Source organism: Sesamum indicum, linkage group LG11 (assembly GCF_026168435.1).
Source record: "Sesamum indicum cultivar Baizhima isolate 11 linkage group LG11, ASM2616843v1, whole genome shotgun sequence".
Taxonomy (NCBI): domain Eukaryota; kingdom Viridiplantae; phylum Streptophyta; class Magnoliopsida; order Lamiales; family Pedaliaceae; genus Sesamum; species Sesamum indicum.
Window position 1 is genome coordinate 16620043 of NC_142667.1, and position 18910 is coordinate 16638952.

Consider the following 18910-nt stretch of genomic DNA (forward strand, 5'->3'; position numbering starts at 1 on the left):
TTATTTTTTATTTTTTATATTTTATATATATATATAATATTAAAAGATATAATTTGACAATAAACGGTGATTCTTGTCTCTAAAAAATACAACATTAAACATACAATATTTATATGTATATATTTATATATAAAAATATATATAACTAAATAAGATCTGATAATGAATAGTAATTTTTGTTTACTAAATCCCCACATCAAACCTATATCACTTATTTTAAAATATTTTAAATTACCTCAAAATATAAATTCAAACATACTATATATCTTAACATACTTATTAATTTCTATTTTTCTCTGTTTATTTTTAAAACACCAATATAAATTTTCAAAATACAAATACAAACACTGTCAAGCTGTCTAAAAAGAACAGGAGATAAAATATGATTTAAGAATTCTGGAGAGGATGCGTGGGATGGGGTGGGGTGGGGTGGGGTGGGGTGTTGGGGGGGGGGGGGGGCGGGAGGGGTTGAGGCTTTGTGGTGTGAGAGGGTGCACCTCCAAAAACCCTACCCCCAACAGTAGTAAGTAGTAACGGTAAAATACCCATTATATAAAGCACACTGCACGCTACACTGCCGACCTCAAACCCTAACGTTTTCTCTGATCCCTGCCTCTATCCTATTTGCTAAACCCTAATTCCGTACTCTCACTGCTACAGAATTTCACTTGGTACTCTTTCAATTCAGTTTATCTAATTTATTCCATGATTTAATCTTTTTTTTAATTGGTTGCGTTTGTCTGGAAAGGTTTTGATTTTCTTTTTGGTTTTTGTTGAAGGTCGCAACAATGTCGGACGAGGAAAGGGAGGAGAGGGAGTTGGATCTCACCTCTCCCGAAGTTGTCACCAAATACAAATCTGCTGCTGAAATTGTTAACAGTTGGGTCTTTTCTTTGTCCCTTTTTGTATGCATTTAATTTTGCGCTGGGCGGGTGGGTGTTATTATGTCTAATACTGTTATTGTTCGAATTGTGTGGTTGTAAGTCGAGTGGTGCTATTGAAATATTCAATTGGTGGGAGTTTCATTTTCATTTGATATTTTTGATGAATGTAATGCAGAGGCACTGCAATTAGTGATATCCGAATGCAAACCAAAAGCTAAGATTGTTGACGTTTGCGAGAAAGGGGATGCATTCATCAGAGAGTGAGTAATTTCATTTGCTCGACATGCTCATAGCAGTACTTCTAGGCTATTGTAGTTGTTTAGGTCTATAGCTCTGAAACTTTATGTGTTGGAATAGGCAAACGGGCAACATGTACAAGAATGTCAAGAAGAAGATAGAAAGGGGAGTTGCATTCCCAACTTGCATATCAGTGAATAATACAGTCTGCCATTTTTCTCCATTGGCCAGTGATGAGACTGTGTTGCAAGATGGAGATATTGTGAAAATGTAAGCATAATTTTCTGTATTTGCAACGCATTTATGAATTATCATATAATCTACACTGGTCAGCATTGAAATTGGGAGTAATGGGTTTTATCTGCAGTGATATGGGGTGTCACATAGATGGCTTTATTGCTGTAGTTGCCCATACCCATGTGATTCAGCAAGGTCCAGTCACTGGCAGGGCAGCTGATGTTATTGCTGCTGCAAATACAGCTGCTGAGGTTGCTTTAAGACTTGTCAGGCCAGGGAAAAAGGTACTTTGGTTTGAGGATTTCTTTTGTATTTTTGATGCAGTCTTCTTTTAAAATTTAGTGGTGTGATACTTGGTATAAATGAAATTGATATGAGTCTGGTATGTAATGAATTTGAAAAGTTAAAGTTATATTAGATGTCTTACCTCTGTTCTAATTCACGATGGCTTGTTCCCTTGCAAGTTTAGCTTAAAGTAAATTTGTAGCAATCAGATCCCTTGTGCATTTAAATATTTTTGTCTTCTTTAGCATCAGTCCTAGTGATTTTTTTTTCTCAATTACTTGAATTTCATGTTCTGTCATTCTCCTATTCAGCTACATGCATTTAGAACCACCAGATCTTAAGTGGGAGTTGCATCATGCTTGTATGTATATATATATATATATGGTTATAGACTATGCCTATGTTGGCAGTGCTAAGGGATCAGTAGTATTAATATGAAGTTTCCTTTTTCCTGTATGTTCTCTTGATGTTTTGATGCATGAGGTGTTCTCTGTATGTCATAGCTTTAGCACTCCCTGGCTCCCCTAAATGATGATCACTTTTATGAGCAATGGGTCAAACCAAATGATGCTGTTGTCATAGTTACTCTGATAGGGGGTTCTGCATATACATAACTAACTCTCAAATGCCATTACTTTTAAAAGAGAGATGAATAATTTTTCTTTTTTTTAAAAAAAAAAATGAGGGAAAAGGAGGCAACTTTGCTGAGGTGATTTATCCCTTAATCCCCTCCTGTCCCTGTGGCCTGTTGCCTATATCACAATTGGCCAGCTTGGATATTCTGGATGGTGAACTTCTTTGTGGTACCAGCTCTTTCTAGTGGGCTGATATGGAACTTGGTAGGTTTAAATTAGGCAATCATTTTGTCTCATGCATTTTTGTTTTGGAATTTGACTTAAACTAATTGTCTAGTACTTAAATGTCCATTTTTAGTTTCACCTTCCAATTTAATTGAGCCACTTAAGTTCTAGTAATACTTAAAAAGATTATCTACCGTATGTATTTGGTAAACGTGATTCTCTATATGATGATGATAAACATGAAGGATGGATCTTGCATCCGGTGAAGTTCTTTTTAGTCATAGTTACACTGATAGAGATATCATGTTCTTCTTTCCTACAATGTTAGTGAGGTAAGCTCTTCATTAACATTTTTCATTTACTAATCCTGTTTTGCTTTATCTTTTCGTATCTGAGAACATACAACTCTCCTGTGAAGCATTACTTCCTAAGATGGGTTTCCAAACTTGTTGATCTTTTTGTTTCATGAACAGGAAATCTTCCTTTGTCTTGGTGTTTTCTAATGTGGAAAAATGTTCTTGGATTTTTACCCCTTGCTTCGGCTGTTGTTGCATTTTATCAATTACTTTTTTCTTTCCAGGCAAATTAGGGGTGTGTTTCCAATTTGCTTTGATTGTTCCCCAACCTTTCTTTGCAAGTTTCATGTGTCCATAATTTCAATAGAACCAACAAACATTGATGGTACTATGGTTGATAGGCCTAGTAATAACTGGTATAGTTTACCAGTCATTGTTGGTGTTTCGAAAAAACACTTTGTCTTTTGACTGAATGTTAACTGCTTTATCTATTCAAAGTCTCTCTCATTCATAGCTTTTATTTGTAATCATGAAACAAAATTAAAAAAGTCTTTCCTTTCTTTCTCCTGTTATGTTAAAAGGCAACTTTGCCGAGGTAATAGATTTTGCTATTGATTTCCTCTTTTCCCTGTTGCCAATATTGCTATGGCTGCATGTGGCATATTTGCTATTTGGGATTGATTTTATATGTATCAATCTTGTCCTTTTGTTAAAGCCAAAGTAGGATTAAAGTGCAAATGAAAATTAAGATTTTTCATGGGATGCAAGAATTGGTGATTATGTTAAATGTTTCAGTACTTGTAGTTGTTACATAGTTTCTTACTGCTAGTCATGTAGGGTCAAGAGTTTGGGGAGTCCCAAATTGTTCTTGTTTAATATACCATGAAGTATAGATGGGAACAGAGGTCAATTGATTTTTGGTGCATTTGTTAAGTTTCTAATAAGATCTTTTTTGTTTTTTGGTTGCTGATGATGGTAGAATAAAGATGTAACTGAAGCAATTCAGAAAGTTGCAGCTGCTTATGACTGCAAGATTGTTGAAGGAGTACTAAGTCATCAAATGAAACAATTTGTGATTGATGGAAATAAGGTCGTGTTAAGTGTCTCAGGGCCTGACACAAGAGTTGACGAAGCTGAATTTGAGGAAAATGAGGTGTATTCCATTGACATTGTTACAAGTACTGGTGAAGGCAAGGTAATTATTTTGTTGAATGTTTATGCGAGATAATATTTAGTTTGATAAATTTTCTATCTGATGTTTGTCCTGGAATTTTTTATTAAACTTGCAGCCAAAATTGTTGGATGAGAAACAAACAACTATCTATAAAAGAGCTGTTGACAAGAATTATCACCTAAAGATGAAAGCATCTCGGTTCATATTTAGTGAGATAAGCCAAAAGTTCCCAATCATGCCATTTTCTGCAAGGTTTGTTGTGTTATACAAGGCAGCCCAGATCTCTGTTTAACCACAAGCACTTCCCTTTCAACCATATTGATAATGAGCTAGGATGAATGTATGACAGGGCTTTGGAAGAGAAGCGTGCTCGTTTAGGCCTAGTAGAATGTGTGAATCATGACCTTTTACAGCCTTATCCCGTGCTTCACGAGAAGCCTGGTATGAACCTTTAGAGTCTGAAAGATATAGATGTCTTTTTTGTTGTACATTTTATGTAACTGCTTGTATTGCAGGTGACTTGGTTGCACACATCAAATTTACTGTTTTGCTAATGCCGAATGGGTCGGATCGAATCACAACTCATCCTCTGCAGGAGCTGCAACCCACTAAGACTGTGGATGATCCTGAGATTAAAGCATGGCTAGCATTGCCCACAAAGACAAAGAAGAAGGGTGGAGGGAAAAAGAAGAAAGGTTAGCTTGAATGCAACAATAATAATAGTCCTCTGTAATTCATGAAGATCTTATTTCTTTACCATGCGGTAATTGCAAAAAAATGTGTTTTCCAGGTAAGAAAGGGGAAAAAGCTGACACAGCTGACGCTGAGGCCATGGACACGGCACCGAATGGTGCAGCTTCAGAAGAATGAGAAAATTCTTGTTTTTATTTTGTATTTTCTCTATGAAATTTTGGCAGCTCCATTGTATTTGGTTGTTTTGAGTCATGAAATGTCAATCCTAACTTGAATACTTTAAAATGCGTTCTGTTTTGTACACTGGTTTGCTGATCTTTAATGTATCCATTTTCCCTTTAGATAGAAATAGATGTTACAATAATTGGAAACTAGGAATTTACTACTACCATTTTATTTGACATCTTCACCTGCATTTCAATCAAACTGTTCTATCAAGAAGCCATTAGTCGGAGTTGATAGGCAACACTTCTTAGCATGATTGTATGCTCATGTCAGGATTGAATTGTAATTTAAGGATTGAAGTGTTATTGAAGCCTGAGGATTGACACAGTTACAGAGAAGACAAAACCAAGCAATCGGATCTTTTTAATTTCCACATGCAGCTGGCATTAAATCCAATAACTTCTAAAGTGAGATTGCCGAATTTCAGGATTCGTTTCGCTGAAGTGAGATTGCCAAATTCAGGACTTGATTCGCTATGGACTCGGAACGAAATGGATTGGATTAGTGAACTCAATCTAATATTTTTCAAAATATTTATATATATGTATATATATATATATATATTAAAATAATAAATACTAATTTTATCAGTATGAAAGACTAATATTATTGAAAGATTAACTTTTTTTTATAAATGTTTCAAACATTAAAATATTAACTTTCAAAAATTTATTATTTATATATGCATTAAAACATCTATAAACTCTTAATATCATTAGTTTAATATATAAACATTGATTTTATTTATTATATTTAAGAATAAATAAAATATACACATTTTTATACATATAAATATATATAAAATAAAAGGACAGTGGCCGACCCAAAACACTAGAACCCAGGACTTAATCAAGGCTTCAATCGGCCTAGGTTTAATTTCGAATCTAAACCAAACCCATTGTCATCCCTAATTTAGAGTAATCTAAACAGAAGTTGTGAACTTAGGCTACTTTCAATTGAAATGGAATCTGATGGAAAGGCCTGAAATTGTAGTGTGCGTGCGTGTGTGTGTATGACAAATGAAAATGACAAACTGATAATTGTTTTTTTTCCTTTTCTCAAAACTCTCAATAACATCAAATGTTTCAAACAATTACCCAGCAATTGAGTAAAAACAAATCTAAGAAGGAAAACGAAAACAAGATTTCAATATCAGACTCTTCAAGGTACTTCATGTTTGAAAGAACGCTATATAGACCATGTCTCGGTTCCTTCACATCCAGTAAATGTTGAGCAGACCTGATATTCCTCAGACTTTCACCCTTATGCCCCAAAAAACTATGACATAAAGGGATCACACTATTTACAGTGTGTTGCGCCAGACCAGAAAACCGCTGGAAACGAACATGAATCGACAAAACCAAGAGAATGTGTAGTGCCCATTTCACAAAGTCAAAATCTTCAAATACCTGTAAAAGAAGGTAATTCAAATCAAAAGAACTATTTGTATATGTACCCAGTTGCATGCAGAGGCAAGTATCTCTTCACGTATGTTATCTTTTTCTACATAATCAGAAGAAAGCATGCAAATATAGATTCTATATGCATGTTAATCCAACTTGTCGATGGCATTGCCTACTTACATGATGCAGCCAAATGCACAAGCAAATGGTAGCAAACCAAGCAGCTTACCCACATGACTTTACAGAAGTGCACAGGAAAATTGTGGGACCCTCGGAACACATAATTGCATTTCAACTGCAAGTTTTGAGAGCCAAATCTAGCCTACGGCATTTTCAGTGCCTGTTTCAGTTGTGCAAATGCTGCAGGATGCATTTTAGACATAGCAGTATTAAATAATTCTCCGTGGAGGGCAGCACACATCTGGAGGTTGTCCCTCAGTGAATTCTCCAGTGAAATTTGGTTTACTGGGTCCGAGAACTTGATCTGAAAATGAGAAACTTATTCAGTTAATAAAAGATGATCCTGCAGTTCTATAGAATTCTAAACAAAATACCTGTCTCCTTCTGAACTCTTTGCTAGGGACCTGCAGCTTGCTAGATTGCATATTGTCACTGCTGTTATAGGACAAGCAAATTTAATTGCAACAAATAAGGCAACCATGTTTGATATTTGAGAAAATTATGCAAGGATAAGCTCAGTATCAATTCAAACCTTGATTCTTCTTCAGTTAAGTCCTCACTTCCACCCAATATTACACTTGTGCACACGCTAACAAGAACAAAACGCACCAGAATTATGCCGGTAAAGAAATTAAGTATCGATATAACTGCTAGATAATTCAAGATGAAGTTCATGAAGTACCTTAGGATTTGATCCAGTTTATCAAGTACTTGAGGCAGTCTCAAAGTTAGAATTATGGAAAGGGCTAGGCCAAATATCTTCTTTTGTGTGGAAATCACATTATCCACCTGCAATCCATATGATGAAAAGTGAGTAAATAACCTATAGGCTCTCCATAATAATGGATCGTGCACCCAGAGCCAGAGTAAAGTCTGTGTTATCAGTTAAAATGTTCTCCTAGAAACTTTTCTCTAGCAAACTAAATTCCAATTTCCTACAATCCGACCTTTATTAAAAGCCATTTATGGAGACAAGAAATGTTTCACTCAATGTCCAGTCTGGCAATAAGAGTAATAGGCAGCTAAGTAAAATGTTCAGCTGTCATATGTCCAAGGATAATAACTAATAATCACAGGAATTCAACTAAAGCGGTGGTCAGGCATGCAAAAGTCAGTTACAGCTCAAGATGTGGTAAATCGGAGTAAGGGTGATCAAGCAAATGCACATGTTAGAAGCTGATTCAAGAATATTCCACAGTGACAGAAAACAAGCATAACCATGACATTAAAAATTTTCCAAAGAGCAATACTGAATTTACACCTTTAACTTAAGTGCAGCACCAGCTTTTTTCTCCCAACAGAAGGAAAGTGAAGAGAAATGGATGTGATATGCAAATGTTCATATTGAAACAACAGATTCAACACAGAAGTACTTGAAGATACCTTATCAAGCCATACATCAACCAGGCAAAGAAGTATGTTTTCTTCATTTGGGAATCCAGCTTTCTGCAGATGTGCTAATAGTGATGGTTCTGAGGTCAGTTGTGCAAGATAATTAGTATTCATGACCAAAATCCTTGCAAGTATGGCTGCTGAAGATGTTTTCACGGCTGTCTTTGAAGGATCATGATCATCCCCTCCACTCAGGCATATGATAATTAATTTCTACAAAAATATAGCAAAGCTTGAATATCATAAAATCCTTAAAAACCAGTTATAAGATATACACACACGGACACCTGTTGTAACCGTTACTAAGGATACATAAAGGTAAAGAGAGAAACCAAGATACCTGTATACTAGAGCTGATTAATTGGGGCACTTCACCAGGAAAACACTGCATCAAAGAAGTAGATTAATGAGAAAATAAAAAAGCAATACAAAAGCAACCTATTCCAAAGCAAAACATAGAATTCATTCCACTGAGTATAGCAACTTATGAATTGAGTCAACTTATGAATCGAGTCAAATTTTTACTACGAAAAACATGGCAAAAAATACTCTAAGAGGCAACATAAAAGGAAAAATTCCAACAAGAACAATACTGGAACAAACACAAAGACAACAAATGTCATATTTAAACATGTAAGCAATGACTTGCTTTGGTACCAACTAAAGCTTTAATTTTGCAGCATCACCCTGGAGTCAACTACCTGAACCAAAACATCCACAAGTGGGAGAACTGAACGCAGCCCTCTGTCGTTGACATTACCAATGACCAAATCAAGAACTTTTGCAAGTGTTGCTGCATGCATGTTGAGGAACTCTAATCCGCCAAGAACTATGTAGCCTTCAATTATGCTGGCAGCCACCTACATATCAATTACATTTCAAGACCAGTACTATTGCAACAGAAGATGCAACTATCCAGAAGAATTTATCAATACCTTCAAGTGATCAAAACTTTTTTCCAAGATTTCCACCAGACATGGAAAATAACCCAACAGCTGAGGCACCATTGAAGGGGCATGAGAAAGGGTAGCTTCCCATAACTGCATGATAATGAAGAAAAAATATTATAACTTGTGAAATATTATGTAGAGAGCTCCAAGTAAATTTCATCACTGAACTACAGACCTGCATGCTATCTTCCAAAAGTTCATCAGGGCTATTTATGTTAATCACACTTTGTAAGATGGGCAGCAGCATGTTGTAGCACATGGGTGACTGATAACCAAGTGCAACTACAAAGTTCTTTAGGGCTGTGAGAAGCTGAATCTGCAGAAGGCTTTCACCGGAAGACTCTTGCCATGCCTAGGATTATATTGTAGTCAATATGAAGACATACAACATGCTAGCAAATTAGAATAAAAGAGATAAAATCCAACGACATGTCCACTTCCTTTTACTTCAAGAATTCATGGGTTGAACATTTATAGAAATGTCACTGAGATGCTCCTCATTTATTCAAGCAATTTCTCTTAATAAGGGCATTAGTATAACCACCAGTTGAAGGAGATTTTTCAAACACTTCTGCCATATAGTAAAGTTTCTTGCAATTTTCTGGTGCATGAGAAAATACAGCATGATTCGTCTTTAAATAGATAAAACAAACGGTCATCTTGCTGTAGAAGAAGAATATGCCACTGGAAAAAATGCACAAGTCTGAATGAATTACCTTCTGGAAAAACTGCACCAACTTGTTTGCATAAGGAGTAACTTCAGTGATGCGTGCAATGAGACTAGAAATCGTATTTAATACTTGAACCTGAATATAGGATATTGTGAGATGTATATCAATAACTTTTCTAGTTAACAAGCCGATAAAATCTGAAGGGAACTTGATGCTTCAAATTTCCGGGTAAATAATGCTTTTTGGGAGGTAAGAATTTCCCGTAGCAAATCAATCATCATAACCAGCAGCAGATATTCCAGATAAATACAAATGATGTGACCTGAGGGCACAGAAGCAACAGAATAAAGTATATATATTTGATTATGCTACTAGGACTAAAACATCCCTTACTACATTTAACACTCATATCCCAAGGCCATATTTTTCAGACTATAGTTCCAAAAACATTCCACCTCTATGTCAAGCCACCTACATTGACCAAGAAAAAATAATTTGACATCCAATCATATCAAGGCTCGAAGTGCGTCATGGCTGACAGCCCCCAAAAGTGACTGACCTATACTCGAATTTGTCTGATAAAGTTTGGGATAACAATTCAAATAACAATTACAAAACCGGGTAAGGAAACCAACGAATACTTTTTAAATTTATAATAGAAATTGTGATGAAACAAAGTTTTCTTGATACATATTAGAGAAAATTTGTATGCACAGATGAAGGAAGTGATTGTATTTTGCTCATTGAAAAAGGAACAGATTTAAGAGAGAGAAACAAAGGTCAGGTATTAGAATTTCTCTGGAATAGTATACAAAATAATAACTTTTACTGTGAATGAAGATTGAATAATGTAATACTTCTGGTACTCAGGTATATGTCTATTAATTATGACATAAATTTGTGGCAAATGAAAAGATTGGACATAAAAATAGGTAATAAAATTAGTGTTCCGTGTCCATATAGTTATGAACAAAAATCACGATTACGAAGCTTGAAGACTTTGATCTACACTTGGTAAACAGTATGTAACACCAAGAGACTGCAACTTACTTTTGAATCAAACTCTTGGACTTCTTCCACCAGTTTAAAACATGAGTCCCAACAAATTGGAAGAAGATCCGAAAAGTCATACTCTGAGAAATTTGCATCTTCAATGTGGAAATAAAGAGATCGTGATGCCGCCAGCTGAATAACCAAAAAAATTTAATAACAATACAATAAATGACTCGAAGTAATTATACCAATTTTAAACAAAGCGTGTCATACCCTAACACACAAGTCTTTCTCCTGAAGCAATTTTATTAAAGCACAATACACTGGTCGCCTGGTGTCATCTTTAATCTGTAGAGAAAGCCAATCAGAGATGAAATTGTCAAGAAAGTAGTTATACTAAAAGGAGAGCATACTGAAATCAGATCATTGGACACTAGGGCCAGCTTAAGATATACAAATCTCCTACTGAACTCATCCTATATTTCATGCAACAGAGTATATTTGAAACCAAGCCTGTGAATGCATTCACAATCAGAAGAAGCCACAATACACAAAGATAAACTGCAGAGATCATAATGATAAACTGATGATATATGCAAACAGTTCAGGAAGCAACTTACCTCTGAAACCCATTGCCCCAATATTAACGCAACTTTCCTATGGATGATTCGCATATTTGGATGATTATTTGTGAGCTCAATAGATAATGCACCATTGAACCTACACACAAGTGTCAGGGAGTGCTTGTCATGAGCTCATTATAAAGAAACTAAAAGTTTGAAAGAGAGTAAAAATATTTGGTTTTCGAATACATAATGAAGACACAGACTATTAGATTATGATCACATCACATAATGTCCACCTGAAAGAGCTACATATATAACGGGAACAGAAACAAGCATCCAATAGAAAAACCAATATAAGTAGGGCTGTGCATCAGCCAGGCTAGCATATCAACGACCAAAGCACTTGCATCAACCAGGCTACGCATGTCAATAAACAACAGGCCTGTTGTCAGCCAGGCCATGCAATGGTAATAACCAAAGTGGACAGCAAACAATGTTCCTACGGGAAACCGAAACCGATTTGGCCAAATTTCAGCTGCACCATGTTATAACCATCTCCTGAAACTCACTCGCACATGGCCTGGAAAATTTTTCTCAGCAACAACTCTAGTTCAGTATCTTAAGAGCTGGCATGGAGCTATATCTAAAACTTCAGAACAAGCTTTGGCAGACAACAAACTGATTAATTTACAAGTGGTGTGTCTCAAGTCCCATCCACCATCTCCAAGGAAAAAAAAAAGAAAAGACAAAGACCTACAAGTCTCTGAGATCACATTGCAGGAGCATTATCTTTGTCCAGAGACATGATTCGTTGGTAAAATTCTATTATAATGAATCCTTCTAATGCCCAGGTGCACGAGCTTATATCCAATTACCATTAGATTTCAACTTTCAATAGGGTCAACAGAATAAAGGAGGAAGACCGATGCAACTTGAGACAATTGGCTAAGAGCCTAACATTTTAAAAGGGAAAATCTTACCAGTCTTTAAAGCTCAGATAATTTGAGAGTTCATAATAGACATATGCAGCAGCACCATAAGCAGCATCCTTGAGAAGCAATTGTGAACTTATTTCACTAACAGAGGAAGGGCAAGCATTCATTGCCTCTTGAAGAATTGAAACCACAACTGGACCTAGCAGCTGTCAAAATCAAGACCATAAGAATATAGCCAGTTCGAAACATGTCAAAAATGCCAACAGTGACTGGACACATAAAAGCATCAAAAGAACCTACTTGGCTGTGATTCTCAAACAAGACAATGTATAGTGCTTCAGCACATGGCCTTAATCTTTCAGACCACAAAACAGAATCCTGCTCGTGATGAAAAGACTCGGGATTCTGGTACCATTCTTCCACATCACTTGCTGTTAAAACAAAATACCTGCGTAAGAAAGAATGAAATTGATGAGAGAAACACGGGGAAAAAAGGGTCAAAGAAATTAACACTGGGGCAAAACATAAAACTTCACCAATCATAATTAAAACTAGCAATGGCACGAGGCTCCCGACCACCATGGCAAATTATTCTAATTTCTGGGAAATAATGACTTAAATGTAAAAAGTAAAATATCAACCAGGGCCAGAAGTTTGGTGACAAATTTAATTAATCAAGCCTTTACCTATTCATAAAGTATCTGAAATTCCAGACAAAATACAAGCATCCATGAAAATTATTTCAGGTTGCCAAGCTCATTCATATAATCACCTTAAATACTCACATAAAACTGAAAATTTAAATCCTTAACTTACGGAATGAATCACAGAACACATCCAGGAAAAGGAGATGCAAGCAAGCATGCATATCCAAGCATCAATGTCATAAGGCCTTCAGATCACAGGGAAGTGAGAGGGTATAATATAACCTAACTTCTCCTTTCTCAGTTTCAGAGAACAAGTTAGAGAATTTAAAATATTTCAAGTCTGTTAAAGTAGTTATATTGCTAAATATAAATCCAAGTTACTGGGTCCAATATTTATGAGAGATTTTAAATGCCTTTGGTGGCAAAATGACAATCTGACATGAGGGGGTGGCGCAGAGAGCAAAAGGCTAATAGATAAATTAGCCTGATTGTCACCTTCCTTTCCTGGCAATATTCTTTAACCTGATGTACATCGATACATGTAAAGTAAGATAATTACACAATGTCTAGATGCCTTTATCCTTACCTCCTTATCAATATGTTGCACAGCAGCACCACGCGCTCGCTTGGCAACAGAGAAGCCAAAACACCTGCAGCTGCAGCAGATACATTTTTCTTCATCTCCTGAAGGGTAACTCGGTTGTCATCCATAACACGACCAGTCAAGAATGGCTTGTATTCTCTACATTCTAGGACAGACTTCATCATTGACATACACTGAATCAAGAATTCTTCAAATGACAAGACATCTGGCTCAGGATCAGTAATCTTGTTTAAGCAGAAGTCAACAACAGGCCAAAGGACACTTTGGTCACCAAATGAATAAGGATGCCTCTGCTGAATTGCTATTAAAATCTTCATTAATTTAGTGCATGCCTTCTTCAGGAAATCCCAGAATTTAGAATGTTTCTCTTGAAAAGATGAATCTGCATACATTGTGAATCAGAATATGTTTACACATCCACAAGAATACACACCAGAAACCTGTACAGCAAAAATAAGTAAAATCTCTCAATTAAGGCAACATAGAAATGAGATGCTAAACAAGATTCCGGTCATCTAGAATTGAGAAGGAGAAGAAAAAAATTAATCACATCTAAAAGAAATTTATAATTGATGAGCACCTCAAATTTCTTTCCTTCAATTTGTAGAACAAGAAAAAATATCAAACTATGATGACATCGGAAGATAGCATTGCCTAGATGATATGCAAGCAGTAGGAAGGTAGGAGCTAAAGAAATGTAAAAGTCAAAAAGAATTAAGATGAGAAATCTTACAGTATGGCAGAAATGACTGGATGGCCTTCAACATAACAGGGCAGACCTTCTTGACAGGTTGCACCTCCTAAAAAACAAAACTCCATTAATACCACAAATTATAACAATCATCACATACAAAAGAGTGGGGGGAGAAGAAGATCAAAAAACAGAATGCTGCAACATACAACTTAGGTTCAGGAAAAGCAGAATTTTTACCTGTATAGACTTAGCATCACTTTGGAAACCAGAAACTATGAGTTGCCTTGTTATCTTTGAACAGAGTAACCATCTTTCGCAGGTTAAATAAATATCATCGCGATGCAACTCAGAAGTATTTTGAGCTAGCACCGAAAAGCCATGCAACATATTCTGCATGTCATTCTGCCAGAGGTGCCAGCTGTAATCAAAGAATTGAGATGCTATCTGCCAAATGAGCAACCATGTGCATATCCAGTGAATACGAAAACTCATCATTTAATAAAAGGGAATTGGCAGCATATTTGAAACATGAAATCTATATTGTACAAGAGAAGCACAGACTTATGCAGCAATCTTGCTAAGAATGCAAAATTCCTGACCGCAACTGCCTAAAGGAGTAACCGTCCAACCTTATTTTCAAGAAAATGAGACCTCATGATAAAATACAAAACAGCTTCAAAATTTGATTTAACATATTTCAGCTATGGCCTACCCAAGTATCTATGGACTCCAAAGGATTCTCCTACAGCACCGGATACTACTATTACTAGGATAGAGTAAGAAATTAACTCCAGCCACCCTAAAGCACTATGGAGTTGAGATAAGACACAATGCCAACAATTAATCATAATTCAAGACTTTGTGACTGAACCTGGAACCCCTACTACTACAATGAAAAGAAGTAAATGTAAACCAAAGCACAACCCCACCCCCCAAAAAAAAACACATTTACTTTAAAAAGACAAATGCCTACTTCTTGAGAAGTCTTATATCAACACGAGGACTTTCTTTCAATGGCCACAATTCCTTTTCAATTGCATGAGCCCTCAGCATCTAAGTTTTGGATTTATCATCTAGCCAATAATAGCTCCACATCAAAGACTCAGTATATACACAAGAATTTCAAAAGAAAAACAAAGAAAATGATAATCTGCACCTCGGCAAAGGTCCTCTGGTCAGAAGTAAGACGTTTGGTTGATAACTCCTTTAAAGTCCGGAAAAGAATCATGAATATTCTGTGAGAAGTTAATATATCAGCTGATTGAAGCTGTTGAGCTAACACGGAAAACAAGTCTGACCTGTACGCAGAAAATAGATTCAGTAGGCCCAATACACAATGGCGACAAAAAAGATAGTACAGAAAACAAATTAAATCATCCATAAGGTGTTATGATGTCAGAAAAATAAGGAAAGCAAAACAGATGAAAAATCAACAGCCTCAAGAAGCAAAAAAATCTTGGGACCTTTCCCCCATGTGGCTGGTGCTAGTTCCACTGATATAACACCATATCCCCAGGATTGCATGGTGGAATTTAACAACAGCACATGAAAACTGCTAAAGATATCCTAAACTGCAACTTTCTAGATCCTCAACAAGAACTTAGGCCGCCTGTTCAAATTTGCTCAGTTGTCTTAACTAATAAGATGTTCTACCAGAGAACAAAGATACAACTAAAAGTATGAAACAGAGTATCTCATGCCTTAAGATGAAGATGGCTTAGTGAATCTGTTCAAAGTATTGAATAAACTGTCCCTGCTTAGATCAGAAGATTTATCAACATTAAAATCAGTAGAGTCCAACTATTAAGGACCAGCTACTATTTAGATATGGTAAGTCAAGTTTTCCTCTAAATTCAGAAATTCTATTTGCTCCTTGAGTTAAGATATTACTTAATAAACAGGATAACAGTATAGTATTAGCTAAATACTTTCCAATGAGTTGTACTCAGATGAAGAAAAGAAGCATACCATTCCCTTGGGTAGTCTACGCGAGCAACTTTCGAGATGACAACAGCCAATGTAAGAGTAATCTGTACCAGAAACACGTCTATAAATATATGACACAAGACACTTACATGGTTATTGTTAGACAAGAAGGGGGGGGGGGGTGTGGAATGCATATGCAGATGCATCAACCAAAAGGCATCGAAAACAAGCATGCTGCAGGAATTAGCAATGGATAAGATAAACTAAGATATGAACACAGAGTTGACTACTTCCGTACAACAATATGCAAACACTAAGTAGACTAGTTTCTAAGTGATCTCCGTCAACCTAACATATACATTACCTGATAATTTTCTTCTCTTAAGTGCGATAACAACTTTTGTCTTAAATGCACTTTCTCTTCGTTGCTCATTCCCCTGCAAAGGCATTTCACGGTCAGATCCAGCACCAGATTTAAAACTAATCGTGCCGAAAGACTACAGAAAGACCCAAATTACGATACAGGGTAACATTTCAGCACAATGTCAGAGCAAAATTGCTCTGAAAACATTCCACACACCGCTTAAAAAGGATGGACAAAATTCTGGCATGAAACTCAAATTACAAGACATGTCCAGATAAACTCCGAGTAGTTTAGACGTTCATTTATTAATTAAAAGTTCAAGAGATAGTAGGATTTCTCGAGGTCATAACTATTTGGATAATAAGATGCCTCGTAACAGATCTCCTTCCATGATAGGCGTACTAGCAGCTCACCGAACCTTGCAACTAAAAGGACCAACAGAATTCCTCCCATTCCATTGTGGGTTCTTTTCATCAGAAAAACCATATTCTTTCAATTGCTAGCATCCCGTTGACTAGTGCCACAAAACAACTTTAAAAGTTAAGTCAGAGTTTTACTTTATTGTTGGTTGAGCTCTAGTAGATTAATTGTTTTAGACATTTTTTTCTTTTACTAATTTACTCGAGCTCAAAGTCGAACAAACATTAAATGTATACAAGTTTGGTCTGTTATGTTTCACGAACCAAGTTCCTACTAGTTTTTTGACAACTGATCTTGAGCCAAGTTTTAAGTAGTTTGATTTGCTTTTCGATAACATACATACTTCAGTGACTTCATGTAGTTCCTGAACTCTGAACTATGGGGAACGTGCATACCAAAACACCCAAACAATCAAAAACTTGTGGTTTATGAACGCCAAATCCAAATACTACCATTTACACGCATTCCCCCCTTCACATTGAGAATAAGCACAAATTGTAGAAAACACAAAGTGCATTTCATCCAGAGATGGTAAAGAAGATACCGAACAGGGCACGGGCAGCTGCCAACCTAAGGTACGATAATGATGCAAAATGTACAGAAAAATTAAGAAATCACTAACGTTGAATCACGCCTGTTCCTCCAATAACGATTCACGCTGTTCTTAAAATAAACAGACGCCATTAGTCTCACATCCGTCTGGGAAACTAAATCTTTGGCTGTAATCACTTCCTGCACCATATAGAAAAACCCTTGTCAAACAAGTACAATACTCAGGCTCACATGAGCGGAAACAATAAACACGAGGCGGCCGCAAACACTTCAATACCATGAGGCAAGAGCAGAAACCAGGCCTACTCTCAAATTGCGCAAGAGCATCCTCCGCTGGCTTCCGCACATTTATGTCGCCGCTCAATGAATTAGCGAGCAGTGTGTATATCGTAGGCAAGTCCGAAACTGAGAGCGCCATTTCCTTTCTTGAAGAATCAAGTAATATAGAACAAATGTACACCACAAAACCACTCTGTCTATTTGTAAAACAAATAAATAAAGAGTGGTTTTGGATCGTATGTTGACTAAAATATGTTGTATCTTCCGTATTCGGCGATAGACGAAAATGAAGAGTTATGATATCCAAATTTGGGATGGGGGATTTGAAGTGTTCAGCGGAGCGGAGAGATAGACTTTTCCGGCGAAGCGTCTGGCGGTGGTGGGGAGGAAAAAGGGTAAACTGTAGTTCCGGCTGAATTTCTGAGCTGGAAAGGGTTGTGCTGTAATCATTCTCAGTGGCTTCTCTCCTTATTTATACCCTGCCGCATTCCCATGATTTACTATTTCGCTTGTGTTGTGTGTGTTCATTATTTCTTTTTCCTCTTATTTAAGAGGGAAAAATTAAAAGAAAATGTGGCTCTTATTTTCTCTTCTTACTTCCTATTTTCAAAATATGTATATTACAAACTATTTAATTCAAAAATACAGATATAATTCTTTTCAGAGGTAATAAAATTTTAATAAAAGATAAAGATATTACATTTAAACTTCTTATTTATAATTTATTTGTACAAACTACCCATACATTTTGTATAATTACACAAATTACCTCCAACAGTTAAAAAGCATGAATTGTTTCTGTAATGATGTCGATATTTTTGGCGAACGCATATATAATTTATAAAAAATATGAATGATTTATGTTAATGATGTTAATATTTTCAATTGACGTAAGTGTTATTATTCAAAAAAATATATTGATAATTTATGTAAACGGATCATAAATTATGGAATGTAAATATAATTATTTCTAAAAAAATATTAAGATCAACACATAAAATTGCATATTCCACTTATAACAGTGAGAAAAGGAGCTCTAATTCCTCATTTTATAATTTTGAGACAATAGTATTCTAATATTGTATAAAAATTTTATCTTGGACAGCAGATAACTATAATACTATACATTGAACTAGCATTAAAATATACATTGGCCCCTGCCAAAATTTGAGCATTGTACACTCAAATTCAACTTCATAGTCTGTAGTAGTTTTATTATGCGAAAAAGGGAATGAGAAAATGATGGTTTAACTACAATACTATACATTGTAATAACATAATTTTGAATATAAAAATTCGGTTACTATAACTTAAATTAAGTCATCATCTACAACCAACAACTTGCTGTTTTTGTAGGTCAAAGAAAAAACAATATATCAAATATCTTTGTTTGGGTTCCGATCTGATCTAAATGAATTTGAGGTAACATGAATTGGGTTTTTTTTTTTTTTGATAAATATAAATTTTATTAATAAAATAAAATCGTACAGTGAATTGGGTTTC

The 18910-nt window shown here is 35.7% G+C and overlaps 2 protein-coding genes across 5 annotated transcripts; one reads left to right on the forward strand and one right to left on the reverse strand.

Moving 5' to 3' along the window:
* The first annotated feature begins 478 nt into the window (after positions 1-478).
* LOC105174589 (ERBB-3 BINDING PROTEIN 1) lies at positions 479-4955 on the forward strand. The gene is made up of 10 exons (XM_011096736.3): positions 479-671; positions 780-879; positions 1060-1144; positions 1242-1391; positions 1489-1642; positions 3719-3934; positions 4029-4165; positions 4263-4354; positions 4429-4608; positions 4704-4955. The coding sequence occupies exons 2-10, from the start codon at positions 789-791 to the stop codon at positions 4781-4783; spliced, it is 1185 nt and encodes a 394-aa protein (XP_011095038.2). The 5' UTR covers positions 479-671; positions 780-788; the 3' UTR covers positions 4784-4955.
* A 902-nt stretch (positions 4956-5857) lies between these two features.
* On the reverse strand, positions 5858-17911 carry LOC105174590 (ARM repeat superfamily protein). 4 transcript variants are annotated; one of them, XM_020698001.2, is made up of 24 exons: positions 17406-17911; positions 17199-17308; positions 16157-16229; positions 15835-15896; positions 15023-15164; positions 14104-14310; positions 13906-13972; positions 13155-13554; positions 12222-12369; positions 11967-12127; positions 11041-11140; positions 10694-10768; positions 10478-10612; positions 9473-9562; positions 8932-9108; positions 8742-8846; positions 8508-8666; positions 8147-8191; positions 7798-8019; positions 7097-7203; positions 6947-7003; positions 6789-6846; positions 6464-6718; positions 5858-6240 (listed from the first exon to the last, which is right to left on the reverse strand). In XM_020698001.2, the coding sequence occupies exons 1-23, from the start codon at positions 17544-17546 to the stop codon at positions 6557-6559; spliced, it is 3003 nt and encodes a 1000-aa protein (XP_020553660.1). In that variant the 5' UTR covers positions 17547-17911; the 3' UTR covers positions 5858-6240; positions 6464-6556. The 4 variants fall into 4 exon arrangements, with proteins under 4 accessions (XP_020553660.1, XP_088731838.1, XP_011095039.1 ...); XM_088875712.1 differs by having other exon boundaries at positions 6468-6718; positions 6789-6849; positions 17406-17910; XM_011096737.3 differs by having other exon boundaries at positions 6789-6849; positions 17406-17910.
* Positions 17912-18910: the final 999 nt, after the last annotated feature.